This window comes from Pagrus major, chromosome 14, assembly GCF_040436345.1.
Source record: "Pagrus major chromosome 14, Pma_NU_1.0".
NCBI lineage: Eukaryota > Metazoa > Chordata > Actinopteri > Spariformes > Sparidae > Pagrus > Pagrus major.
In genome coordinates, this window is record NC_133228.1 from 10187881 (window position 1) to 10215855 (window position 27975).

The 27975-nt window shown below is 40.8% G+C and overlaps 1 protein-coding gene across 2 annotated transcripts in view; it reads left to right on the plus strand.

Moving 5' to 3' along the window:
• The window catches only part of tbc1d22a (TBC1 domain family, member 22a), a 127450-nt gene that overhangs the window by 3845 nt on the left and 95630 nt on the right, over positions 1 to 27975 (plus strand). For both annotated transcript variants that reach the window (XM_073480716.1, XM_073480715.1), the window contains exons 5-6: positions 3387 to 3569; positions 20808 to 20878. In XM_073480716.1, the coding sequence (XP_073336817.1) occupies positions 3387 to 3569; positions 20808 to 20878 (254 nt within the window). The remainder of the gene's footprint in view (positions 1 to 3386; positions 3570 to 20807; positions 20879 to 27975) is intronic.

Sequence of the window (27975 nt, forward strand, 5' to 3'; positions counted from 1 at the left end):
TGTTTAGAATAATAATCCCTGAAGCGTCTGTTTCTGCCCCTTCTCCTTCTCTGTGTCATGGCTGATGTTGCACTTTAATTTTTAATGATTTATAAGCCTCCCTGCGGATGATAGCTGTGGCCCGAGTCATTATGTGTTCGGGTTGTACGTCCATTCTTGTCGTTCGTGGCGTCTGTTAGTCCGAGCCATTCCTCTGAACGTGATATCTCAGGAGCGCCTGGAGGGAATTTCTTTAAATATGGCGCAAACATCAACTTGGACTCAAAGATGAACTGTTAGAGTTTGGTGGTCAAAGGTCAAAGGTCAAGGTCACTGTGACCTCACAAAAGCCATTAGCCCATATCCCAAAAATGATTAAATGATGACATTTTATACCTCAAAGGTCAACTTGATTGTGGTATCATAATGCTTGGCAAAAATATGTTTCTGGCCCTGATCTTGGGTGCCCACCTTGAAACTGTGCTGATTGTATTAAGCTTCTTTGCTGCCAGGTTGAACATGATTTTTAATACATTTTACAATTTGTTGCTTTTCCGTTTTTTATCAGAATCAGCTTTATTGGCAAAGCATGTGAGCACATACAGGGAACTGTTTTTTTCTTTCTTTCAATGAACTTAAACCCTAATCGCGACACAGCAGTAGTCCACCACAAGCTCATCGGTTTTGCTGCTATTGAGCTTCAGGTGATTGTCGTTGCACCATGTGAAGAAGCTCTATTAGTCCTCTGTACTGCTCTGTAAAAATAGTCTCTAAGTGGAAAACGGCATGTTTCCCACTGGAATCATACATGTAAATATAGTAAGAACTTCCATTTTGCCAAGAGCTACACTTAATCTCTTCTATCAACTTCCTTCAAAGTCTTCACTACATATAGTAGTCTAGACAGACATGAATGTAAACTTCAACGTGGAGGCACACAACCTCAAGGTCATAATTCCACTTTTACTTACAACCGGGCAGCAGCACTTTACAGCAATACAGAATCCTTGTGATAACAGATTTACCCTCTTTCTTATTAACACAAAGAGGAGGAAAGTTTTGAAGAGATGGTTCTACTGTATAGATTCTAACATCAGCAGCAGCGCTGTGGCGGCAGCAGTATGAAGTACATTGTGAATGTTTAACCGACTACTGTCCTGTCTGCCAGGTCATCTGCCTGTCTGCCTGCTTGTCTGCCGTTCTCCCCGCTGCTGTGTTTAGACACAGATAACATAAGACGCCCGTCGCCTTCAGGCAATTCCTCTTATCTCCTTATAGAAGACAGCACACAAAGGCAGGCTTGCATGCACTGCCACGTCTTGTACAGGGATGTGCAAGACGACACCTTTTGCACCTTTAGTGAGCATATTAAAAAACACTGAAGATTATATACCAACATTAATGCATGCACACTCACTGTATTAGCATGTTGGCAAACAAATTGACATGCACTGTTATAGTAAGGCTGACTACTGCAGATTTCTCTTCTCTTCTCTTGATGGCGACGAATAGCGCTAAACACACTTGGTCAATTCTAATCAGATAATGGCACACAGCATGGCTTTCATTAGTGAGACTAAGACTCTCTCCATATAATAACACAATATATACTCATACTTGGCACTGTCCATCCCACTAACCCTGCAGCTTAAAGAGAAAGGGACGCACAATCACGCTCTCAAGTAGAAGCTGGTGATTATTGAGCTCTGGCCTCTGGTGTCTTTGGATTTGTCATCCAAAAATGCACAGAGAGAGGAAGTTCTTTCTGTTGCCTTCATGTATGTGTTTTTTCCTTCTCTATTTGTAATATCTGATGCAGTGTACCATGACTGACAAGTGAACATTACTAACTTCCTCTAGCGTGGCCTTTCCTTTTATAACCCTTTTAAAATGGACTATAAAAAAGGCTTATTGTTAAAATCACACCAAAGTTTCTGCTGCAAAGGAGCTTCCGCCGACTTTAATAATCTTTTTTAATTTCTTAAAGTGCAAATAAAGCAGTTGAGAACAGATTTGTGGCTTTTTATTTGTTCTTGTAAATCTGAAAAGGATATTAAAATAGGCAGCGTTCCAGGTCCCTTAATTGCGATGGAGTGTTTGTGTGACTCTATATGCAGTAGATGTGACATGGAGAAATGTTGGCAGTGCTGTTCACGAGGATCTTTATACACTTTCGCTCAGTGTTCAGTGTGACAGAAGGAGGCCCCTTCTCCACAATGAAGTCCCGACCTCACCAGCTTGTTCATAACTGTGTGGTTGTGACTGTTTTCGCTCTCGTTTTCGCACATCTGGGGAAACATGTGGCCCTCGGCAGGCTTAATGAATATGTTTGTCTGCAAGTTATAAAGGCTTCACAGTTGAATCAAAGATTGTGCAACAGCCTCAACCACAGCCATGTTGGAGGCTCATTGCAAAATAAACAGTAACAACACTCATCAACACCCCCCTTGGAACCACGTGGCAATGGCCCGATGTAATTCCTGGTCTTGCCACATTCCTACTCTGAAGATATTTGCATTATACAGATTCATAGATCTAAAAATATCAGCTCGCTTAACCTGATATTGCAGCTTGTCAACTTTACTTTGCTAACTTGTCAGCAAGCTAACGTCAGCAGCAGCAGTGACTGTGCAGCTATTAATCACTGTTATTCACGTAGTGTCACCTGACTACTGCTCAAGTTAAAGTAGGTTGGGAACATTTCTCCCACTGCAGGAAGAAACTAAGTTCAAGACAACAACGCAAAAACCTTCTTTCAAGCAGAATGAAGGGAATCTGTTCTGTTCCATCATGAAGTTGGCATGTGGTCCTAATTAAGGAGGATCTCCTCAACAATTGAATGGATTTCCATGAAATTTGGTACACATTCATCTCCTGCTAAGGATGAATATTTCACTGAAAATAAACAATGAAATACTTAATAAACCATTTATGAAACAATTGATTATCATAAAGTTGCATCTGGTTAATAAATACTGTGTAGTTCATCTGTAAACATTGTTTGGATAGCCATTACAAAGTTACAATGTTTATAAACCTCAACAATTGCTTAGTTTATAAAGCATCTCATTGTTTGTTAACAGTTAAATAACTATTCCCTAATAAGTTTGATAAACTATAAATATACCATTTATTAATTATTGTTATCATAAAATGTTTTCCCAAGGTTTTTTTTTTAAGAGAACTTGGAAATCAGATATTAACAGCAGTTTCAAGAAGAGGAAGTTCTGTGTAAACAGAAAATAATTAGTTTCCAACCTCGAATTTTTTACATGTTTACATTTAGAAGCTTTCGGACTTTAACATGACCACAAGATCCTGTGCTGCATCATATGAAAGCACTCCATTTGATGTGTGTGTGTTTATGTAACTCTTTGCCCTGTCTCTACTGCTTATCCTCCCACCAGATGCAGCAGGTGAGCGTGCAGCCCTCCACAGACAACGGTCTCTGCCCCACCGGCAGCCCGTCATCCCGCTCGTCGCTCGCATGGCTGACCAGAACACATCTGGCACCCCAGCCATGACCGAGAGGGAAGCGTCCCGTCTGGATAAGTTCAAACAGTTGTTGGCCGGGCCCAACACAGATCTGGGTAAGAGATACTCCTCCAAAAGTCTCCATTTATCTGTCAGCACGCGTTACGATGTGCACTCTTGCACAGTCCACTTGTCTCCCTATTGCTCTGGTCTTGCTCTGCATTTCTCAACTTTTATCTAGTTTGTCTTTCTGTTCTCTAAGCTCTTTCACTTTTTCATTTCCTTGCGCTCTTTTGCTTCTCACTCTTAGTTTGCTCACTCTGCCTGCCAGCTGTGCTGCGCTTTTAACGATGCTGTGAGCGGGAAAGTCATCCAGCCATCTGGACATGCAGATTACAAGGGGAAAAAATACCAGCAACAACAAAAGCAAATGACAGGCCTTTGTTCTACCCAAACGACAGGCCTTTATTGTTTATCCAACCCCAGAGACTGTTTGCTACCACTGCCACCCCAGTGGCCATGAAATCCTTGCAGACCTCTCTCTTTACAGTTAACTTTGTGTCCTCTGAAACTAACTTTTGGCAACTGCTATGCATCAACTTGTTGACAAGTAGATTAACTACATCAAAGCAGTTACCGGACGGGTTTGCGAATTGAGCCTGTCCGAGTGTACGTGTTGAATGTCTGTTACAGAAAATTATGTGATGAAATACTTACTGTACTCTGCTTTGAATTGGAAGAGTTTCTGCATAGTTTTTAAAGCTGAGTTAGCGAGAATGAAAGTGGCAAAGCAATGATTTTTGAAGAAATATCACAGTGTCGGCAGAATCTGGTAATATCCAGCACTGGGTGAGTCCAGGTCAACCTTTTACACAGCATAAAAAGTAAAAGTTAATAGTCAGTTATGTCTGATACAGTCAAACATCACACTTTATTTAGGTAGTCAGGAAAGAATGATAATGAGATGTTTAAGTTGATTAAATGATACAAATACAGAAGATGCAGAGAAATATTTTGTTCCTTGAACTAACAACATTAATTGTCATAAAACTTCATTATAACCTCCAGCATTCTCATACCAGTCAGGTGTCTTGTCGATGTCATGATGCTTGGACTCAAAACCCTGAAGGACGGACAATTTGTTCAGGCTGTACACATTTGTGACCAAAGAAAAGTGCTCCAAATTGAAGTCAGAAGTATGTTCCCATGACCTCAAATCAGTTCTGGCAAAAGCACAGACACTGACTCATAAGAAATACTGAAGTTGTGTGGACGATGCTCCTTCAAACTCTTAAGAGCCCTTTCGAGTTCAGATCTGTTTTGTGCGAACATTAAGGATGTACATCTGTTGTCCTTGAGTAGCTTTTGTGTGTGAATGCTGCATTGTGTGTGTTTGTATAAGTGTGTGTTGATTGGCCTGCCACAAGGGGAGCGTAAAGTGATACCTGGGGAGACAATTAAAAAAGTGCATTGCTTAGCAAGAGACCAGTTATGTGCTATGTCTAAATAGCCTAAATATGCTTAATACAAAAAGAGTGTGTCTGAGATATTTCTCTGCAGAACTGGTTTAAATACCATAGTCTCCATTCTCAAATGGTGGCTGTCGTATTAATTTGCCACAACAGAGGAGGCTACTAGGCATTAATTTAAGACAGGCTATTATTGGAAACAAGACATTTATTGAGATTTCTCCCCTTCTCTTAGTACTGTATCATATTTCACTTTTCTAATCTACTCTACTCTATCTAATCTAATCTAGTGATATATGTAGATATTTTAGAGTTTACGAAGTCTGGTAATCATATTGGGGCCAACTGAAAACCCCATGTGAAGTCGACTACTGGTTTTTCTACTGTTACGAAGCCTGGAGCTTGGCATTACGACTGTCACCATCTAGTTGGATGAGAGGGTGGAGCTAGGCAGGATAGCAACCCTGGAGGACACACGGTGGAAGTGACTTGTCAGTCACAAGGTAGCCACACCCTAAATCATTTATCATCTGCTGTATTTAACTCTAAATGGACCATAATTTACAAAGCAAACATCAAGCTTTGTTGAAGAAGACTTGAAACTAGAGATTGAGACCATAAACTCATTAGGGAACTGTTCATTGAGGTAATAAATCAAGTGAGAAGTAGGGTCGTTTTCTCATAAGTTTAAATACAATATGATATGTTGAAACCAGCCCCCTGCTGGCCATTAGAGAGAATGCAGGTTTAAAGCACCTCCCCAATGGCTTCTCTTTTCAGACGTGGAAGATCCAGCCATATTTTATACAGTCAGTGATTGGGGCATTTTACACTGGTATATTTGGAATAAGTTAACATTGGCTGATATTCTGAATCTGGCGATTATGGTCAAAATCTTTTTAAATGATGTGCTTTTAAACGGAGGCTTACAGTCATGGTCAAGTTTAAATACACTTGTAAAGAGCATGTATTTCGTGGCAGTCGTGAGTTCCATTGATTTCTACAACTCTCATTTTTCAAGAGTTAACCAAAAAACACATATTTCCTCAGATATTCCTCTGTAGATTTGTTATATTATAAATGATGAATAAATATTGCCCTTGCCACCAATAGTCTAGACAATTTGAATGAAAGCGCATGACTTTGTTCCCCTTGGTGTCAACGCTTTACTTGCCGCATGTAGATTACTTTGAGATACACACACACAAGAAACATTGGCATAAATCCTAAAATGTAAATGCTAGATTTCATTAAGTTTGAATGGTCTTAGTCAGCACAGTGCGTCACCTCTATGTGCAATCCCCTCGCAAAACTTTTTGAACCAAACAAACTGGTTCACAAGTCGTCAGCGTTAGTCAACGGTGGTTGCGGCCCGCTCGGGGTGAGTGTATCCTGCACATCAGCAGAGTGTCTTGAGATGTCAGCCCCCATTAGGGCCTGCCAGGCATCACAAGCCGGCTGTCTAAATTTAGTTTAGTCTCTGCGCCATGATTAGATAGCCCAGAACGGGCAAGCCACGCTGCCGGCTGCTGGCAGCATGAAAGATGAACTTCATTCACGGGACATAATTAAGTGAAGGATTGGGGAAGGGGGGTGATGAGGGGTGATAGGGGAAGGGAGAGGGATCGGGGCAGATAAGATAAGATGAAACTTTAATGATCCCCATGGGGAATTGGGTCATTGCGGCAGCAAAGAATGGGATATGGATGAGAATACAAAAAGCAAAAAAATGAAATCGTCACCATCTGAAGTTATTTAAGCCCACTATAACTAAATATTTCTGGGACAGCAAACCATATTGTTTGCTGGTAGTCATGAGTCATTTTAAGAGCTTAGTGTAGAAACTTGTTCTATTCTGACATACTGATTTGTTTTCACACAGAGCATTTCACCATTTACGCAGCTTTTTGCAGTTTTCAGTTAAGAGGAAGATGACAAGATGGATTAAACTCCTTGTCCTCAAAGCAGAGGTCATTGTCCCCTCACGCTGTCTGTGACACGTTTACACTCATACTAATTCCCACACGTGCCAGTGGACACTGTCAGCGGGGATGTCGCCCCCTTGTGTAATAGAGAAACTCGACCGACTGTCCTTGAGCCCCAAGGAAGGGGGAGGGCGGGATGATCCATCGGTTGGTTCCTCACTTGAATGGTGTAATTAATTGCAGAGGCAGCCACGACATGTCAGGGCTGCCAGTCTCCAGAGTCCACAGGTGTGTTGGTCACACGTTTCCACTCGTTTTTTCTCGATCGTCAGCATCGTCTTCTCTGTTTCTTGATCATATTAAATCTGCCTCACTCGCCTTATCATCTCTCTTACATTAACATCTTTATCATCTCTCCCTTCCTCTCCATTGAGCCTTGCGACAGGTTGTGACAGCGGCCTGTTTAGCATGTAAGGTCGTGTAGAAGGTGATGACCTGTGCGGGTGTGTGAGAGCAGGGTGATTGATGTCAGGTTGATCTGAGCTAATTATTCCTGATGTCCTGAGGCGAGCCTGTCTGTCGAGTAAGCCTGAACACAGCAGCACCCACTGAACGCTCATTGAGTCGTGAGTTATTTCAGCTGGAGACTGAGTAAAAAGGAGAAATAATGATTTAGCCAGTCCCTTCTTCGGGTTTCACTTCTTGTTAATAGGACACTTAACACAGCAGTTTTTTTATTTTCAGATAAGCTACTTGAATATTTGGACTAGACTTTACAACATAGAGTTCAATTAGGCCCGCCAGATGTTTCAATATGAAGGATCTCTCATATTTGATTTTCACAATCTGAGCATGGTGGGTAGAGTGACACTGCAGGCAGTAAGTCAGTCAATTACAGGTACTTGGGATCGTTATACTATGTTGTAACTTAACAATACAATACCGTAAGTGTTTGCTTTTGGCCTGTGCCCCCCCATTAAGTTTCAGTTTTGGCCCTCCAAGAGAAAAATGTTTGTCAAAACAAGTTGCACCTTGATGAGCCAGATTTTGAGAAAATCACAGAAACACTCGCTAAGGCCCTGGTATAACTGTTTAAAACTTAAATTTGCAATATTGCCATTCATATATTTAATTGTTTTGTAAAACTAGGCATAGTATAAATAATGACGCCATTATCCTGTCAATCATAATTGTGATTCATAATATCATCCCAAAAATCAACAAATTATTCCCAACACTCTTAAAATGCACTAAAACATAGTGGAATCATATAAACCTTACATTTAGTTAGGAAACAAATACTTTTATTGCACCACAGGTAGGACACACATATGTTTTTGTGTAAAAACAAACAAAGAATATATATATATATATATAGAATAGAATAATATTTTCAAATCCGTATTATTTACACACATCCGATTGAACTTGTTTTTGTGGGATACGATGTGCAAGCCGTGCCTTCCGCCACGGTGACAGGCTTAGGCAATTCAAAATAAATCAGGGAACCAATATAGGACTGTACATCAGCGTGCTGGAAAGCTTTTTCAAGTCACTCATGTTAGGATATTCACAATGTGATACGGATAAAATCCTTTATTGTCCCATCCCTAAGTGAAACATCCACAAATGTTTACCATACTTTAAATGTGGAACATTTCAACTCAAGGAACCAGGGGCAAAATGTAGTTCTTGTACAGTTATTATTACTTTTATTAAAAGTCGAAACATCATTAAGGGCAGGGTCCTCTTTTAAAAATGATGTTGAGTGATGGTTTAAAATCATTTGAAAGCAGCAAAATAAGAAAAGATACAAGACACAAAAATCAATTCACTTAAACAGCAAAAAACAGAAATTGAATGTTTGTTCCATTTAATCAGAATTGTTCCACCTGTAAAAAAAACATCACTGTCTACTCAAACTCCTTCAACTTATGTACAGCTTTAGTCACAAAAACACAAGCACCCAAGAGTCCACATGTACGAGGGATGGACATTTCTCCTTTTTTATTGAGTTACACACAAGTCCCAACTTGTTGAAAAAGACAGGAACATGGAAGAGAGAGTGCAAACGAGCTGATAACACAAGCAAAGAGAAAGAGGGAGCTGCGTTACGCAACAGCAAATACAAGGAACAATAACAGTCTGTGATATTTTCACAGCATGCCAACAATGAGGGGAAACAACTTCATAAATGCAGTACACATTTTCTGGAGTTTGTAATAGTTTTCAGCTTTTCAGCCATTAAACAGAACATTACATTGTTACTTTTCCGCCTGCTCTGTTCAAAATTCAGAATGAGGCAGTGTTTGTGTATATGGCTCATTTGTGTGTGTGTGTGTGTGTTTGTATCTGTCATAATGTCTTTTTTTTTTCTTTATCCCCCAGACTTTATTTAGTGTTGTATACTTTCTGTAAGCCTCCTGCTCCTATGATGATCTATAAGTCACAGTGCCAGATTTTACAGACTTTCTGCATATCTTTTTCTTTTAATCGATTTTAATACCAAGAGCTGGCATCTGACATCCAGCACTTATTGCTGGATGGCAGAAAAACTGCTGTTGCTATGGCAATGGTCCTTTTTCCCCTCTTCTCCTTCTTGGTAATTTTATCCTTTCTCTTTTTCCCTTCCTCTTTTCATCAGTTCCTTTCCTTGTTGGTCTTTCTCTTCTTCTTTTCATTCCCTGCTTTCTGTTTGCTCTTTGTGTGGTCAGTATACGAGTCCACCTCACACATGTTCAGCGTGTGTTTGTGAACCTGTGGGAGTACATCTGTGAGCCATCAGCACCATAAAGAACATACAAATACAAAGACACATTGATCAACAATAAGAGCACAAAAAAATAACCGCCCACAAGAACACACACACGCTTCCTTTCATTGCCTTGCTGCGTGTCGGTGTGTCTCTACCCTCTGTTGGGGGTGCTGCAGCTCTTTGTTACACCTCCACCGCTCCAGTATGCATCTCCCCAACCGCCGTCACCCTCACTGCAGCAGCCGTGGTGAGCAGTCCTGTTACTTTTCTGCCACAGCTGCTCGCTCGGCGCTCTGTAGTGCTCCAATCCGCAATCCTGTTACACAGCAGCCACCATATGATAGGCTTACCATCAGCACTGTTTGCAAAGTTAATAGCCGCCATCAAAGTGGGAAGTGGCGATGTAATTCAATTTTAACTCAGTCCTAATGCCTCGTTTGAAAGCACTGTCCGTGTATGACAATTTTCCGAGGTGTGTGTCACAGGCTTGGGAAGCGGAGAAGAAGAGATAATACAGCATTAGACTGTCTGCATAGGTAAATCTCTGGGAAATATGGCGACTTTACAGAGAGAATGTTTCCATGTGAATTCTCACATGAAGGTTTCTCTGCAATGACCTGAAATCTAGAGAGAAAACAGAGAAAATGCACTGTAGGTTGTTTTCTGTGCAAGTTTCCTATTCTTAGAAAGTGGTGTTAATGCTAAATCTTGAAGTCGCAGCATTCTCCCATTTCCCCTTTTCTTCTGCTTTAAAATTGTACTCCCCTGCGTCTTCCTTGCATGGTAACCTCACTAACAGTCAGTAGTATATGTATGTGTGCACGAATGTTCATGCGTGTGTGCTGCCTCCGAGCACATCCCCGGGCAAAACACCTGACTTAATAAGGTTGGGCCAACCACCAGCTGTCTCCTGTGTCAGTAGCCTCCTAGATTGTCTGGCTTAGTTTATTCAGATGTTACACTGCGGTCTTTCACGTGAATTTTTCATCCTTTCTTTTTTTTAAGTGAAGCTTGACTGAACACACTTCAGCCCTGAGAGTTCACACCTGTTCTCTGCTTTATGTGCAGTGCAGACATACTGTACTGTGTCCACTGCCAACAGTTTCACTTCAATCCTGCATTTAATTAGCTATTTTTCGTGTTTAGGCTTTAAAGGTCCCTTATTGTACGGATTGAGATTGACTTTTTTAATTGTTATAAAGCAAAAACTGAAAATAAATGTAAAATGGCTCTGTGCAGCTAGTTCTTTGTAATCCAAGTCTGCTGAGATCCCAAAGACATAATTTACACCCCCTTTAAAGTCTTCACTGTAGCGTCAAGGGTGTAAATAGGACCTTTCCATTGGCTCGGGGGGGCTAGATGATGACTGAATTTTAATGGACGCGTTTTTTGAATAATAAAGCATGTACATATTTTATATTAGATACCCAAAATAAAGTATGAATCTCAACATTTGCATAATACGGTACCCTTACAAAATGATTCATACCTGATTAGATGGAGTCTGGGCTCGGATGCTATAAGTTTATACATGATAAATAATACTGTGTTATGTCACTGGCTTTCTGTTTCTTTCCCGAAGGGCAATAACAAGGTTAACCGCTTTTTATGCAACACTACTGATTCATCCCAAAACATAAAATAAAAAATGTAAATGTCCTTCACAGCTTCCCAAAGTCCAAGGTTACATCTTCAGCTTAAAATATTCCTTAAATGATTAACCAGTTATCAAAAAATAATGCTGATACATTTTATGCCGATCAACTTGATGAGCTTAAGTGCAGCCGGTAAGCCTTTAAAGGCAAGAAAAACCTCTACAGTACAACTACGATTCCATAGAAGTGCATAAACAAGAACTGATAAACTTTGTTTTTTATAAATGAAACCCACAAAGTGACCACAGCGTCCAAATCTTTTGGAATCAGGGTAACAAAGAACCTACCTTTGTCAGTTCAGTACTGTTTGGATAGGATGTTTTCTTGTGTGTGTGTGTGTATATGTGTGTGTGTGTGTGTGTGTGTGCTCACTTGCATGTATACAAATTGGTTGGATATCACAATGACTTAAGAATTTGAATCATTTTTAGTCAGGAATGAGTGGCATTGTGGGTAACAGGTTTCAGCCTTCCCATTGGCATTACCGTTCTCGCCAGCAGATGCACTGTGGTAGCTCATTATCCTGCTCTGCTCTGCTTTCAATTTGGTATATTAACGAGTTGTTTTTAAAAAAAATAAATATGTGAAATGTGTTCCTTCCAATATAACCATTACCGGGAAAAGTGACATGACTGAATTTCAAAATGTCATCATATCACCTCATAAAACTGATTTCTTTAAAAAAACATGTCACCAGGTCAGATATTTTGGAACCTGTTTCATCTAAATCAGTTAAAGGCAATGCAAGCTTCAGGGATTTGACTACACAGGTCCTCGTTATAGCACACAAAAGAACACACACACGCTTTTTCTCACACACACATCCTCACACCTGTACACCCGTCTATGCGCGGTGTCCTCTCCCAGCCATCTGGGCCATCCATCAGGCCTCCTGAGCAGGTATAATCCAGGGGGGAGTATCTTTTTACAAGAGTCCCATTAGTTTACGAGCCGTCTGCTCCCTGGCGCCATCACTTTGTCCTTTAGATGAGTTAGACCGTTCAGGACTCTCTCACAGCATTCAAGGTTTATAGGAGGGGAGCTTAACTTTTTAATACACTGCATGATAAAGGTGTCTGTCCTGATTGTATTGTTTTTCTGACCTCACTGGTAAAATAGCTTCAGATGACACCGGGACAATGCCTGCAACAAGAGACGCGGGGACGGGTTTTACCAGCTTCTCACCACATCAGTGTTATCCAAGACTTTCACACACAGGTGTTTGGATGACATCACTGGCACACATTTTTAATAGTTTAGAAAGTACTTGAAGTAAAAAACAAGAGATACAGTTACTGATTGTTGTGCTGCCACAGTCTTGATTTTGGATTTGCTGAGGTAGCCCCTGCTGCAGAATTCAAACCCCAGTTTTGGCAGGTGTGTGTGTGCTATTCACGTGTGCACGTGTGTGTGTTGCCCAGAACCTTGTGGTGTTTTGCCCCAGTGGTCGCGCTCCGTCTGAATGATGCTTGAATAGTGCATGGCTCCGGCCCGCCAAGCGTCTTCCCTCGTGCTCCCATCAGCTCCCTGCTCAGCCAGCACTGACTGACAGCACTTCTTCGTTTTCTGGCTGTCTCCTATTCTTTATCCCGGCCTTCACACACAACCTTGCACACAGGCAGGTAGACTGACTGACAGGCAGCTAGACAGGCAGACATGGAAGAAGTGCAGGTACACACTTAGAATCACGCCGATACACACACTCTTATACTTACTCCATTTGATTTTATTTTCTTCACACAGCCGCCTCACATTGCTTGGTCACTCTTAGTGAGAGCCCTCACTCAGCTATTGAAGCTCCATTGTTTCGGTCCACTTAGAAAGCAAACAGTCCTTTATGAAAGCGTGCATGATTCTAGTGGTGGCACTTGACTGTTGTGTATAATCAGGATTACATTAATGAATCCTTACATCATGCCTCAATAAAAAGTCCTGATGTTGTGCCGGGGTAACCCTCTGTTACTGGTTCTGCTAGCATTTTTACATCGTACATACAGTGGATAGTTGCATGTCGTTGAGGGTTTGTCCGTCCATAATAAAGCTGCATTCATATTTAAATTAAAGATATGATATGTAGCATTTCTGAAATAAAATGTCTACAGACCTTTGTTATATATTTTGAGTTGTGTACTCATGGAAAATGTTTCCAACATTTAGAAACCTGCAATTTTGTTACTTTTGGAGAGTGAGAGAGTGAGAAAGGAAATCGGCAAGAACATAACGTGAAAAAAACTTAAAAACATTACCTCTTCCGTGAACAGTGCTGCCTGAGTCTCGTCAGATTCTCATGTTTAATCAGTTGACGCAAAGTTAAGCAGCAACTATTTTTGACAATCAATTAATGTTGATATTTTTCAATGGCAAACATTCACTAGTTGCAGCTTCTGAAATGAAAGGATTTGAAAATGCCTTTCTTTGTCATATATGATAGTCAATTAAACATATTTGGGTTTTGGACTGTTGGCTGAATAAAACATGCAAGAGAAACACATCATCTTGGGCTGTGGGATACTATTGCGGACAATTAATGATATTTTATAGACAAAACAATTGATGACTTGAAAAAACAATGGGCAGGTTAATCTACATTGAAAATGAAAGTTAGTGACTGAAATGAGTAATCTCGACAGTATCCACCAACGCTTCTCGTCTGAAATGAATTTTCCATCTATTTAGCTCTTAATCTGCTGTCTAAAAATATATAAACTGTTCGCCCCCTTCTGTCCTCCTGTTAATACAAGCCGAGGACACTTGATTCACCCATGGAAGCTTCTGTCGAGGGGTTATATTTAAATCTTGGTTATGAGAAATAGTGTTTGTAAAAGCCTGCTGAAAATATACAAGAATACTTCATCATTTTGAGATGAAATTTTCATCCTCATATGTGATTTCGATTGACTTTTGTTTACTTCTTGAATAGAAGGCTGTTGCCTTTATAAAATGTTCTATGTAGCCAAAAGAAAGGGTCCTGTGACCTACATGTAAGTGGTTCAGATCCCCATCCAGGCTGAGAGAATCTGGGCCAGTGAGGTGAATAAGACACATTCTCACCTCCCTCCCTCAAGTATAGTATAGTACAGTACAGTACAGCACAGTACAGTTGAGGTGGCCTTTAAGGCACCCAACCCCAGCTGCTTCACTAGTCAGCATTAGCAAACGTACATGAGTGACTGCTCTGGAAAACTCCACGTTATTTTCATTTGACGCGACCTTCGCTCGCTTTGTAACGACTCTCAAGCCGCCGTTATATAAAACTTTTGGTTATCGTTAGAGTTTTAATGTAATACAAACATGATATTTAGTTATATTTTGCCCTCTGAATGTTTCAAGAGTCATTGAGCATTCATTACCTCCGAGGGTCCCACATCAGAGCAGCTGTTGTGTGTGTTCAACAGAAGGTACATGGTGTCCTAATCACCCCCTGTGGTCCCCAGCTTAACTCCAGCCAAGACAAAGTGCACCCCTGTAAGTTCATGCATAATGGAATACAGTAGACACACACACACAGAGGAAAGACTAGCAGCAGTTGCCCTTGAGTTGCACATTGCTGATGTTACAGGTGTTTTTCATTCTAGTGTGGAATACAGCTTCCTCCAGGGTTGAGACCGTCTCTCCAGACCAATCCCCTTTAGGTCTGTGCCTGCCAGTGTGACAAACACCCACAATACTCCTGATCAGACTAATTCTAGAGCATGTATATATTAATGTGATATTTTATCAGTCCCAAAAGGTAAGGTCTGTTTTCGTTTGCCCCCGCTTGCACTTCTAAATGTATACTTCGAAATGATTGCCTGTGGGGTGAATTGACTCTAAATTGAGTTTTTGCTTTAATGACTTTGCTCTGCATTTTTGCTGTTAAAGGAATGTCTTCACGCTTTCATGTAGTGTTTTTTATTAGGTTGTACAGATTACCGTGTATGAGGGGGAGTGACAAATCTACCAGCTTAAAAAAAAAGGCTTGTTTGCATTGTTAACTTTGTTCACTGATACTGACGGGGACAGCTAGTCCCTCGTCGCCTCCGGGACACTCGGAGAAACTTTTTTTTTTTCACCCACATTGTGACAAGTGCCTGCTGAGCAAAAACAACAGATTAATTTTCAAAATGTCACGAAATGTCTTTAATTTATTCCAGTGGAGCTGGGGCTCGGCTGTCTCATTCATAATGCACAAGAGATGCCCTAGAGAGTCAGATATGTTTTCTGAGAGATGAGCTGGCCTCACACTAATGAAACGACATCTGCAATTTAGCCTGTACGTCAACTATGCTTGTGTCGCTCTCTCTGTCTCTGCCCACTGTAGGACATGGAGTTTTTTTTCTCGGGAATTGGTGCTGAGATGATTACGGTTATATAGGCAGCCTTTAGGAAATAGGGGTCTAGACACATTTCCTAGGAGAGTGCATTTGCATCACAGATGGATTATGGATTCCTTTAAAGCAGAATTTTAGCCCGGGACTAATTAAAATGTGCGAAACTGCAAGAATATGATAAAAACATCTTTATCCTGGTAGAATGTACCATTGTCTTTCCTTGCACTGTATCAGTGCAGTGTATCAGTGCTCTGACAGTCAAGCTGTGGGTCTATAAGTCATCCCAGCTCATGTTGGGGTAACTGTGATTTGGATTCTGTAGTGGTCCGGCTCTCTGCTGGAGAGAAGTAGTAGAGGCTGTGTCTGCAGTTTTCTGTATGTGATGAATGGGTCTAATGGGCACATCTGCTTGTTCTGCCGGCCACACGGTGCCAAGTAAATATTTGCCCTTTGCCCTTGCCACACACTTATGCAAACCCACACACAAACGCCAGAATCGATGCCTCTTTAGTGCAAACACTCTTCCTTCCCTGCAATGCAAAATGGTTGACCGGAGGGGACGGGGCTTTCTGGAGATCACTGCGGCATCAGGATGTAAAGACCATTAGCTAACTTGTGCCTCACGTACCCTCACCCCTCCCCTCTGTAACCCCCCTATGGTGAGATTAATGCCAGGTGGGGGATATATAACATGGTTTAATTAAGCCCAAGCCCACAAGATTCATGGACTCATTTCTTTGTCTGACAGTGCAAATGAAGGTTCAAAGGGTGCAAGGCAAGAGGAGAGAAACCCTTGACTAGCTGTTAGGAGTGTAATGAATGTGGAGGTGCACACAGGATAAGGATTTCACTCTTAAAGACTTGGACTTTAATGTAAATGGCTTCTACATGACTTCACTGCGGCTGTGCCATTCTACATTTTTAAAGGTCAGAGGAATCTAATGCATGCAGTCAGACATATGAAAATCAAAACACACAAGTACTGGCAGCAGTGATTTCGAAGATGAAGTACAAATTCTTTCAGCAGTGTTGCATTTGGGGGCTGTGAAAGTTGATGCAAATTTGAAAACTGTATGCATATGTGCTTTTAAATGCAGCAGTGGAAATCAGTAGCCACAGCTGCCGAAGCAGTCCTTCATGAGCATGCTAAACAGGACGCACCCTAATGAACCACGCTGGGAGTACAACTGGCAACAATTTCAGTGAAACAGAACCACAGTGCCAATCAGCCTTGCCAATGCTGGCATCAATGTTGTATTTTACCATGTCAGTAACATGAGGTGTTGCATGATTCCCGATTAAACAGAAAACGAGCACAAAATGAAAAGATTCTTTGAGAGTACTGATCAAAATTGAGACAACGGAAGCAGAGATGGTCTTTTAAACAACCTGGTGCCTACAAAACTCACAGTGAACTCCGAAAACTGCAACCATCAACCCCTTTTTAACCAGGGCAGTTCAGGTGCTGGTTTGGAGCCAGTGCCTTCTCTGGAACCAGTCCTTTGTGTTTCAACAGCGAAACAACTGGCTCCAGAGTGGTACCAACACTTTGCTGGTCTAGAACAAAGAACCGTGTTGCAATAGTGAAGCATGTTTTGACTTATCCATTGAAGAAAAATACAAAAGATTTTCCCTATGTATGCCAAATCAAAGCAACAGTCATCCAAGGACCAGTCATGCTTGGATGTCAATGTAGACAGTCAAAGCCAGAAGCAACACTAGTAAAGAGTTAGCTGTTCAGAGCAATGCTGGGAAATTTGAGACTGAATGTAATAACTCTACAGCAAACCGGTTCTTAAAAGGTTCACAGGTTGAACCAAGTCCAAACCAGCATTAGCACCAGCCAAGAACCAGCACTTGGTCGCTTTGGTCAGAAGAGTGTATTGGAGATGTGGAAGTGTTATGCTTATAGTGGCTAATTTAGCCTCTAGCCACTTGCTAGAAGAGGAGCAGGCTACAGAGGTCTGGTAAAGTAAGCACTCCCATTTCATGTTGAAATTCTTAGTCCTCACCCCGTCCAATGCTGACATCACTTGTTGCAGCCACAAAAGGCTTTATACAGCTTTCTTCCCCCCTACATATGTAGTTATACTCCCCAAGATCTGTAAACAGAATTTATTTTTTGAATTTGGTCGAGATTCCCTTTAAGTGCCTTACAGTGCCAATCCCAGAAAACTGTCAAATTGAATATCAGTATGTACATCACAAGCACAGTACCTCCTACGTCTGTACAAGCCATAACTTGAAAGTAATATTTAAACACTTCCTTGCATTGCCTTTCATTGTTGTAGTCTTGTGGAGAGGGAAGGGAAGGAGCAAAGAGACACAGAGAGAATCGGTGGAAAACCTGCAGCGCCTTTTCTTTGCAACTTTTATGGTTTGTGTCATGTCTGAGAGGGTTTTTTTTATCTATCTCTTCTTTCTAAATGCGGCATGCTGCTGCACAGGTAACCTTGGGGTAATCGAAACCTTCCCATACTGTGGGTCTCTGACTCCTTATCCACACCAACAGAGCCATGCTGTGCACTAGATCACTGTATTGAATTTCTATATAATTAAAGTCACTGGGGACAAGGTAAGAGAGAAATTTTAAGTGGAAGATGCACAGGAACTGTAGTGAATAAAAAGCTACTCCCATCAGCTGAACAAGCTCTAATGCGTTTCACTCAATTTAGCCAATGGACTTAGCCCATTGCTGTTTAGCTGATTGCTATTTCCTATTCTGCTATCTGTCACTGGCTCGGCATTTGCATTTGCCTTGAAGAACAGGCAAGGCAGAGTCATTTGGCAGTGCTAATCAATATCGTTCACTCTGTGCGAAGGGCTTATCAATTTCCAGCCACTGCCTTGAATAAGAGTCGAGTAGGAATTTGGCTTGTTCATTACGTACATTTGTTTCTTTTTTTTTCCCCTCAGAAAAGTATGTTAAGGCAGTGCCATTTAATTTGCAGGGAAATCAATTTCCCCTCTTCCCTTCACTCCTGGAATGCAGGTAAAACAGTGGCAGTGCAATTACAAGTGAAGAGATTTCCATTGCGTTTTTATGTTTGTCTCAGTTTGGCTGTGGCAGCTCGTCTTGTTGAATGCTAATGGGGGGTTTGAAGACTTGCAGGGTAGAGAGAGACCTATCTGTGAATAATGGATGAGTTAATGTTAGCGAGAAACTTGCACAGGAACCTTCTGCTTCTGAAGAAATAGTGTTGAAAAACGCACAGTCATACGGTGACAAGGTCACTCAGTGATTTCACTTCCCTCTAGAAAGAGTTGTTTGGCTGAAGAATATGTTGTGAAGGATTATCAAAAAAGAATTTGACAGCTTTGACGATGAAAGGCTTCTTACCATCTACTTAACATAATCTGAAATGTCATACAAACTTGTGGTGGTGGTTCATACAATATCGCACAAAAGAAGGCCTAGTATGAATCAATGGAACTGGGTTGAGTCTTTATGGCATGAGTAAGGTCAATTTTGAGCCCTGAGCAAAACCTGTTATAGACGATAGCTTCAGCTCTTTTTATGACCATGATCTCTACACCTTTTATTGTAGAGTAGTTATTAGGTTTGATTCACTCACAATAGAAACGCAATGGAAGACACAGCATACCAAAAGCAATTTCTCTCTTTCTCTGGTGATCCCAACATTCCTCTTGTCCTCTCTTACTCTCCGTGTGTCTGTGTGTGTGTTAAAGAGAGAGATTCTGAGGTGTGTGGCACCTTACATTAAGCCGTATTTTCTGGGTCTTCATGGACCCATAGGGAACTACTCTCTGCCTATTTAAAAGTCCAATTTGCACCTTTCCATCAGATTTATTTTACATTATAGCCTTTCGGCTGTCCCACCCGGTGGGGGAGAATGTAGTTAATAATCCACTTCTAACCCATCAGATAATTTCGGTGAGGGAAAAGAGAGACAGGGAAGTTTGGACCATGAGGACATGGGTGGTTGGCTCATTCCTTGATTGATGGATTGATTGAATGATGTTCAAAAATGACTTGCAATCCTACATTGGTTTTAAAATAGTTTTTATCAGATAAAGTTGTCTCATAAATGCAAATGGATTTCTTTTGTAGCAGCAAGTCTGTTTGTTAGCATCCAAGGCCAAGAAGTGCGAATTTGGGTTTGCATGCCATTACAGCAGAATAAGAATAGGACAATCTTATCTTGATTGAAAATTCTAACTGTTTTTGTAAAAAATTTAGTTTTTATCTTGTTATCAACTCAGTAACTGACAATGAAAACATGGAGGAAATCCTTCTGCCCCACACACTGCTCTGGACTCAGCTGCAGGCTGGGAAATACACATTAATCAATGTGGAAGGTGGAGAAGGCAATTTTTATTTTTATAGACAGAAGCAGAGCGGATTGAAAAAAAAGGCTATATTTTGGTTCTCAGTAAATTTATTATTTTATCTCTCAATAAAATATGTTTTCGAGTGAAACAAAAAAGGTGAAACATGAGTTCTTCTTTTCCACTTCCATCTCAATAAGTCTTTGGCTGTTCATTGCGTCATTCTTTATCTGGGGTCAGAATTGTTCAAAATAAAGGAAAGCAAGACAGCTGGCCAATATTGATATTTGAGATAGAAAATCCAAAATATATATATATATATATATATATATATATATATATATATATATATATATATATATATATATATATATATATATATATATATATATGTAGCCTGGTGCTGCTCAAATCCCAGGCAGTGAGAGAAGAATAAAAATCTAGAAGGAAAATAAGCATTTTCTGCAAGGAAATATCGATATATTATATATGATAGTTAGAATATCAGTTAGTTAAAGTATAAGTTAGTCTGGTCTACAGTATGCTGCATTTCCCTTCTTTACTATCCCTGCACTTCTACTTAATCTTTCACAACAACGCCTTTGGATTGATAAAATATTTTGTTTGTGTTTCATGAGGTTGCTGCTGTTACTCCCTCCTTATCATGCACAGCTGATAAAAAAAACCCAGAAAAAACAGCTACAGTATGTTAGAACGAATTAACGTTACGTAAATACTGATAGCAGCACCGTTTGTCCGGGAGCTTATCGATATTTTGGTACTGACCAATCAGGAACTGGTATCCATTAAGTCCCGGTCCTTGATACCCATCCCTACTGGTAACATGATACCAGTGGATATTATTGTCCTGCCATTTCGGGCTACAGAAGGATTTCTTGATGTAAAAACTCTCTAACGTTGGCCCTCTTGTATTTTTTGCTGTTTTACAGAAGAGCTACGAAAACTCAGCTGGTCTGGAATTCCTCGACAGGTCCGACCGATAACGTGGAAGCTCCTTTCAGTAAGTTACGCACCTAGTATACACACATACGCACACGCTTTACATATGTACTGTACATTTAGACACCAGCACCGTCATTGAAACAAACCCTGATTTGTGTAAAACATAAGAACGCTCACAGAAACACTTGCATACCAACACACATGCCTATGTGACCTCATACATAAACATACAAGTGAGAACACAAATTCATCAAATGCACACACACACACAGATAAACCACATAAATAATACTCATTACAGAGGATCTAAGGCACACACGCACACAAACACACAAAAAGTTGCTGTCATGTTCTCTCTCCAAACCCCCTCCCTTTTGTGATTTATGAAGACTGGTAACAGTCCTGCTCTGCTTTTTTTTCAAACTTCAATAGGGAAAATGAATTGCGAGGCACAAATAATTTATTCATGAGCCGTGCGGTGTGTTTACTCATTAAGCCATTGTTGTGGTGTACAGCTCCTAGTCTGCAGAGAGAAGACTGGCTTTTTGAACGCCGTGACTCTCCCATTAATTACTGCACAATAGTTAATGTGCCGCAGAAAAGATGTCATTAAAGGTGTGTGCGCGCCTGTTCGCGTTTTTTGGTGGTGGGAGGTTACCAACTGGGCGCTTTAACCATTAACGGCTGCTTTGTTTGGTGCTCCACTGTAGAGAGGGCTCACAGCCGTATGAAGTTGGAAAGCATTGACTGCAGTGTAGGCAGCCAGGCACAAGGGAGAGGAGGGGCCCCTCAGCACTTTAGCTGTTTGTGTATGTGTGTGTGTGTGTGTGTGTGTGTCTGGGTGTTTAAGCTAATGTACCATAGATAACACCGCATTAATGGTTTGTTCCTGTTTGGGTTGGTCGATTGTGCATGTTTGTCTTTTTGTGTTTGCGAGTGTGTACAATAAATGTGCATGCATGGGTATCAATTGTGTGTGCATGTATACACCTATATATGTTTATATTAGAGAAACACGATATAGACTTTTTTTCGCCTAATACCAATAACCAATAATTACCTGCTTCTCAAAGTCGATACAGGGGAGGTAACTAATAGTTTCACATTTTTTCTTTTAAAAAATAGTCAATACCTTCTTCTTTTTTCACACTTGAAGGTTTGAAAGGCTAAGATGTAGTGAACAAGGATGGATGATTTAATATTCTCTCACTCTAATAAGATTTGTTGTATTGAAGTCACCTCTTTCCCAGCTGATTGAACTCTTGCAAAACTGCGGGCTACAATTGTTCTTCTTCTCTGTGTTAAATTGTGGATTGCAGATTAACTATAAACCTAGTGACCTACTGTCGGAGCAATTTGGCTTTGTATTATCCGCACTATTTATCAATTTATTGACTATAATTCCATTATTGGCAGATATGTATCGTGCATCCCAAGTAGAGGTTGACAGATGGTGGATTTTTAATTCTCTTACCCTCATCCCCGAACTGATTAATGGGCAGATGCTACTGATACAGCGAAAACATTCGACACTGTCAGAAATGTATAATCTTTGACTTTATTAGAAGCTGAACAACTATTGAACTGAATATCTCAGTCAAAGTAATAAATACTTAAAGATACAATATGTAAGAATTGGCCACCTGTCAAATTCAAACAGAAAGGGAGGCAGAATGTCAACCGCTAACTGCTGTAGCTACTATTGGCTAGTTACCTCCGTTAGCCATCCAGTTAGCTATCCTATTAGCTTAATCTGCTTGGACTGGGAGCTAAGAGCGCCAGAGAAGTGTTGGTGTTGTGTTGTTTACACCACTAGCATAGGAGTTTTGGACTGTCAGGAGGAGGGTTTGACACAGGTACAGCACCGAGGTGATTTACAGCCACTCCAACTTGACTTCTGACTCCAGTTACGATGAAGACATGGCGGGTTCAGGTGGGATAGAGTAAAGCAGGAGAGGAGCAAGAAGGTGGTTGGGCATGAGGCCTGAACTATACTATCATACTATCCTCTCTGTTGAGGTACAAAGTGGTTGGAAGGCTTGGGCTAGCTGTTTATTTATTTATTTATTTATTTATTTATTTATTTATTTATTCATTCACTGTCTGTTGATATTTTGATTATTTGTTTTCATTTTTGCATGTTTTAAACAAAAATTCTTACATATTGCACCATTAAATATAGAAATCAGTGATGTGTCCCGGGGTAATTGGCGGAGGCTTCGCAGCCATGGGCCACTATCAGAGTTCTGATGGTTGGATCACCTGAAGATTGAAAAAAAAAAACAAAAGGAAGAAATGATGGTAAAAAGAAATGACAGCCTTTTTTAAATAACATCAAAAGCAATTAAGAGACAACCAGAAGTGACACATCATTTAATCTAAAGGAATAGTTTGACATTTTGAGAAAACGAGCATTAGCAATGCTGGTAGTCAGATTTTAACAAGTGTAAATGCAGTATAATGGAATACAACTCATATCTTCATTGAGAACATGTGTCTCCAGATGACTGATTAATATGTAGGGGCTGTTTTGACCTTGCAAGGTTAAAACCCATATCTGAAGTCATCTCACCTCGCAGGGTTTTTCAATAGATTTCTAGATCTCCGAGGCTCGTGCAGCGTGAATTATCCCAGGGTTAAATCCAAGGTTTGGATTAAAGCAAAAAGTGGGCACAGTGTCAAAAGCTCTCATATCTTCTGAAGTGTCATAACACTTGACTGCCTTCTCTGTCCTGTCTGTGGTATGATCCAGTGGCGAAATAGATAGGAGGGATCAGGCTCGAAAAAAAATCTATTCTCTGTCTGGCACACAGACACATACACACACATTCAGACTCACACAGCCCACGCTTTATTCCATAAACTTGGCAGAGGCACCTAATAAAACTTCACTCCAGTGGTGTCCCTTGTGCCCTTCTCCTGCTCACCAGCGTGCACCAACTTATTTGATTTCTCTTTCCCCTCCAGCAGGCGTGCTTGAGCCACGCTCTTCTTTACCTGACAAAGACGAGAAACAAGTTTTCCCTTGGAGGTTAGAGCGCGGTAATGCTCCCCCAACGGCCTGCATTTACCACTGCATCACAGAAATCGTCCATAGCTGTCTCTGCTGTTATTAGCCAGTGTGGAAATTAAAAAGTAGGCAAAAAAAGAGGAAGAAACCAGACTGAGAGGGAGAGAGAGAGACATTTTTAGTCACGCTGCGAAGCTCCCTCTACCTCCATTAAATACTTGAGCAAGAGGCTCCACAGGTTGCCCCCGGCCTCAGAAACACATCCGGTTGAACTTCTTATTATTTCAGAAATAATACCGTCTCATTTCATTTTTTTTAAAGAGCACTTTGTGTCCGAGCCTGAAGGAGAAAGGAGAAATTAAATGGCTTTTCTGTTTTGTGGAAGAATGTCAGCCCGTGGCAATATGTACATTTGCTAATGGAGTGTGGCTGTTAAATGTGAAGTAGTGGGAGAGGAGAAAACTAACTGGCTGTGGAAATATTGATAAGGCTAAAGGGTTATATGAGATGTATCAGGAAACAGTGGCAACCGAGGCTGATTTAGAGATTATTATGTTAAACTGATGCCTTACAACAGTACACATAATTATACCGCCTGAGAGTAAGAAACAGTGTAATTTTGCTTCACATGAGGCTGACGTGTGGTTTTATCTTCGAGGCATCTCACACCTCAGCTATTTCGTTCCTTTACAGTTTGTGCACTTCCACTGTCGGTATCAGCTTCTCAGACCTGAGCAAATGGAATTGTGTAAACAGATCAAGGACCAGGAATTGAAAGGTGTTGCCTTTGTGTACATATATATCTTTGGTGTGTATATGCGTGGTAATCTCTGTATTTGCTCTTCTCTAACTCCAAAGGAAGGGTCATCCTTGATAGTGAAGATGAGTGAAAAGCAGCACTGCTCACAGCACCGTATCAGTTCTTTCTCTGGATTAGACCACAGGCTTATCGACTAAGTGAGGGGAGGATGTCATTTTTATTTCATTGAAACTTGACTTCAAAGCCTGCTGAAAATTTTGGAGGATGGAGGTTTTGTGTTGCACATGTAAACACCATATCCTGGTTTCAGAAATCAGAAAGCCAATATCCCCGTTTTGAGAAACACGGATATTCCAGCTGGAGGACTCAGATAAAAACCTGAATACTGTGGCACGTAAAAAACAATTATCCAGGTTTTGTGAACAATCTCTGCCATGCTTGCAGGTGCACCATCAACTCGTGCAATGAGCTGGCTGAGATGTTGAGGAATCAAGACGCACCTGCAGCTAACAATCAGAAGCCTTGATATTGTAATGATCTGATATGATGATACAGGGATATGAATATTCCCTGCACCACATCTTGAAAATGATCAAAATGAAGATAAGGCTCAAAATTGGGAAACTGATGTGCATGTAAACATTCTTACTATTAAAGGAGACATATGCTCATTTTCAGGTTCATAATATTATTTTGTGTTACTACTAGAATAGGTTGACATGCTTTAATGCTCAAAAAACACATTAGTTGTCTCATACAGCAGCACTGTATTCCTCCTGTCTGAAACGCTCTGATTAAGCTCCTGTTTCTTTAAGGCCCAACCTCCCGAATACCTAGTCTGCTCTGATTGGTCAGCTCACACACGCCTGAGCCAGCTAACAACAGAGCAGCTGTGCTAAATTAATTCTTATGCGCCGAACTAGCCACTAGGCATACATTATGCTAATGTGTGACATAGTGACGCGGTGTGATGCACCACGCAGGACTACTGACGAGGTGTTTCAGGAGCAGTGTTTTCTGTTGGAGAGAGGAGCTTCTGTTGGTGTGGACTTTGACCTGGTCTTTTACATGCACAAGAAACTATAAAACACATTGAAGGAAAGGGAAAAAAAAGAAAAGAAAAACATCATAGGTCTTCTTTAAGGTTTGTACATTTTAATCAATTCTTGTCAATTCAGGGTGTAAAGCAGCAAATGGCAACAATGTTTCTATTGGTGATTGGATGAATGCGCCTCTGACTTGGCTGTTATTGGTTATTTAGTATGGAAAACCACAGATGCAGCCAGGGAAAAGTTGCTGAATACATTAGAGCTAAGAAATAAGTCATGCAGTTGCAGAACAGGCTCCATTTATGTCTAAAAAGTTTTAATAGTTGTAGTTGGGAGGTGGCGAGTCACGGTATGAAATCCATTCTCGTGTGGATGTTTCCGTGCTCAAATCATGTAGCGGAACTCAGATTACCAGATGTAAGAGTGAAAATGGACACGTAGAAACACGGCTCCTAGCATTTAAAGAAAAAAAGTTGTGTTTGCTCAACTTTTGCTTTGCCCCGTAGCGGGACAGTTTGTTTCCAGCTGGCTTCCAGGATAATGTGTGTTCGCTAAGTAGAAATCAATTTAGATTGTGAGAAGACTTACTAGAGAAAAAAAACATTTCATTTAAATTCCCCAAATGGATTCCCCAAGCACATTTCCCCTGTTTTTTACCGAGAGCTCACTGAAGTGGTGGATCCATTAGGGGGATGGAAGGATCGAGGGGTAGATTGATGCAAGGAAGAATGAAGAGATGAGGTTTATGTAGACTGATTAACAGAGGCAGGAGGAGGCTCTGTGCTGCCACATTCGTACCACTGGCAGGTCAAGCAGAGCCATCATGCTTTTATGCTTCACTATCACTCCTCCATCTCTGTTTTTTTTTTTCAACGTCTGCACTCACCCCTTTTAACCAGCAGACCACAGATGAAATGAGAATTAGTCACTCAGGTTCAAGCATAAGTACACTTAGATCTTGGGCACTTAATGCACTTAACTGTGAGATACACTCTCTAATTCTCTATCTTCAAAAGGAAAGGCCTGCGCAGTCTGCATACTTTTCATTTTAACCACTTATTCTTAAAGAAGCAGTTGATCTGAAAGATCAAAAATACATATTTTCCCTCCTACCTGTAGTGCTATTTATCCATCTAGATTGTTTTGGTGTGCGTTACCAAGTTTTGGAGATATCAACTGAAGAGATGTCTGCCTTCTCTTGAATATACTGGAACTGGATGGCATTCAGCTTGTGGCATTTAGCTTGTGGCGCTCATCGAAGTGTCCTTTGGTGCTGTGAGACAGTTGGCAGGTGTATTTCGGTAGAAAGAAACTAAGTGTATTGTATCAAATGTATTTTTTTGGTGCTTTGAGTGCCATCTAGATGCATCATATTGTGAGAAGGCAGACATCTTTATAATCTATGTCTCCAGAAATCAGACACTCACACCGAAACAACCTCGGTCGTTAGCAACAACAACTATCGTTAGCTAGCTAGTGTTAGCGACATTAATGTTAGCGTTAGCAACGTTAGGTAGTGCAAAAACTGCCAACCATTTGAGGGAACAGATAATTTGAACAACAAGTTTCAATAACAAGTCAATAACACCTTTACATAAGTGGCACAACGGGTGTGAGAAAACACATGTATTTTCGATTTTTGGGGTGAACTGTCTCTTTAAAACCTCAACAATGTCAAAAACGTACAATTATTTTGCACAGACCTATAACATCCTGTTATTAGTATTAAAGAGTAGTGATGAAGTAAAATCACACTGTAGTGTATGGCACAGTTTGTGTCCAGTCTTCAGCTCTCTCTGTTTGTGTTTGTGTGGTCCTGTCCTTTCGTGCAGTAGTGCGGCTGCAGTGTGATTGACCTCCACTAAGCTGTCCATTAACCTTCAACACACACATGCTCTCCTCTCCCACATTTGGCAGAGTGCACACAACATCGGAGCCCTCTGTTTTGTAGCTGGCCTCTTGTGGATTGTGTTTGTGTGTCGAGCGCGCGATTGCATATGGAGCAGTTTCAACATGCAGCGCGTGGACTTTTTTCTTTGGCAGCGAGCGACTGTGTCAGAGTCGGTGCTCAGCCTGATTTTTGGTTTCGAAAGGATTGGCATGTTTTTGTTTTTCAGGGTTAGTAACTGAAACCAGCAGATAAAGAGAATGGAAAAGTAGTTTGAATGAACGACGGTGCTATGGAAGATGGAAAGACTGACAGGGAATGTGAAATGTGATGTGTGTGTTCATATGTCATAACATACTGTGCACATATGAGCGTGAGGAACTATGGTGTTTGGATTTTCTGAGTATTTTTTCTCAATGCGTTTTTATGTGTTAGGGAGGTGTTTATA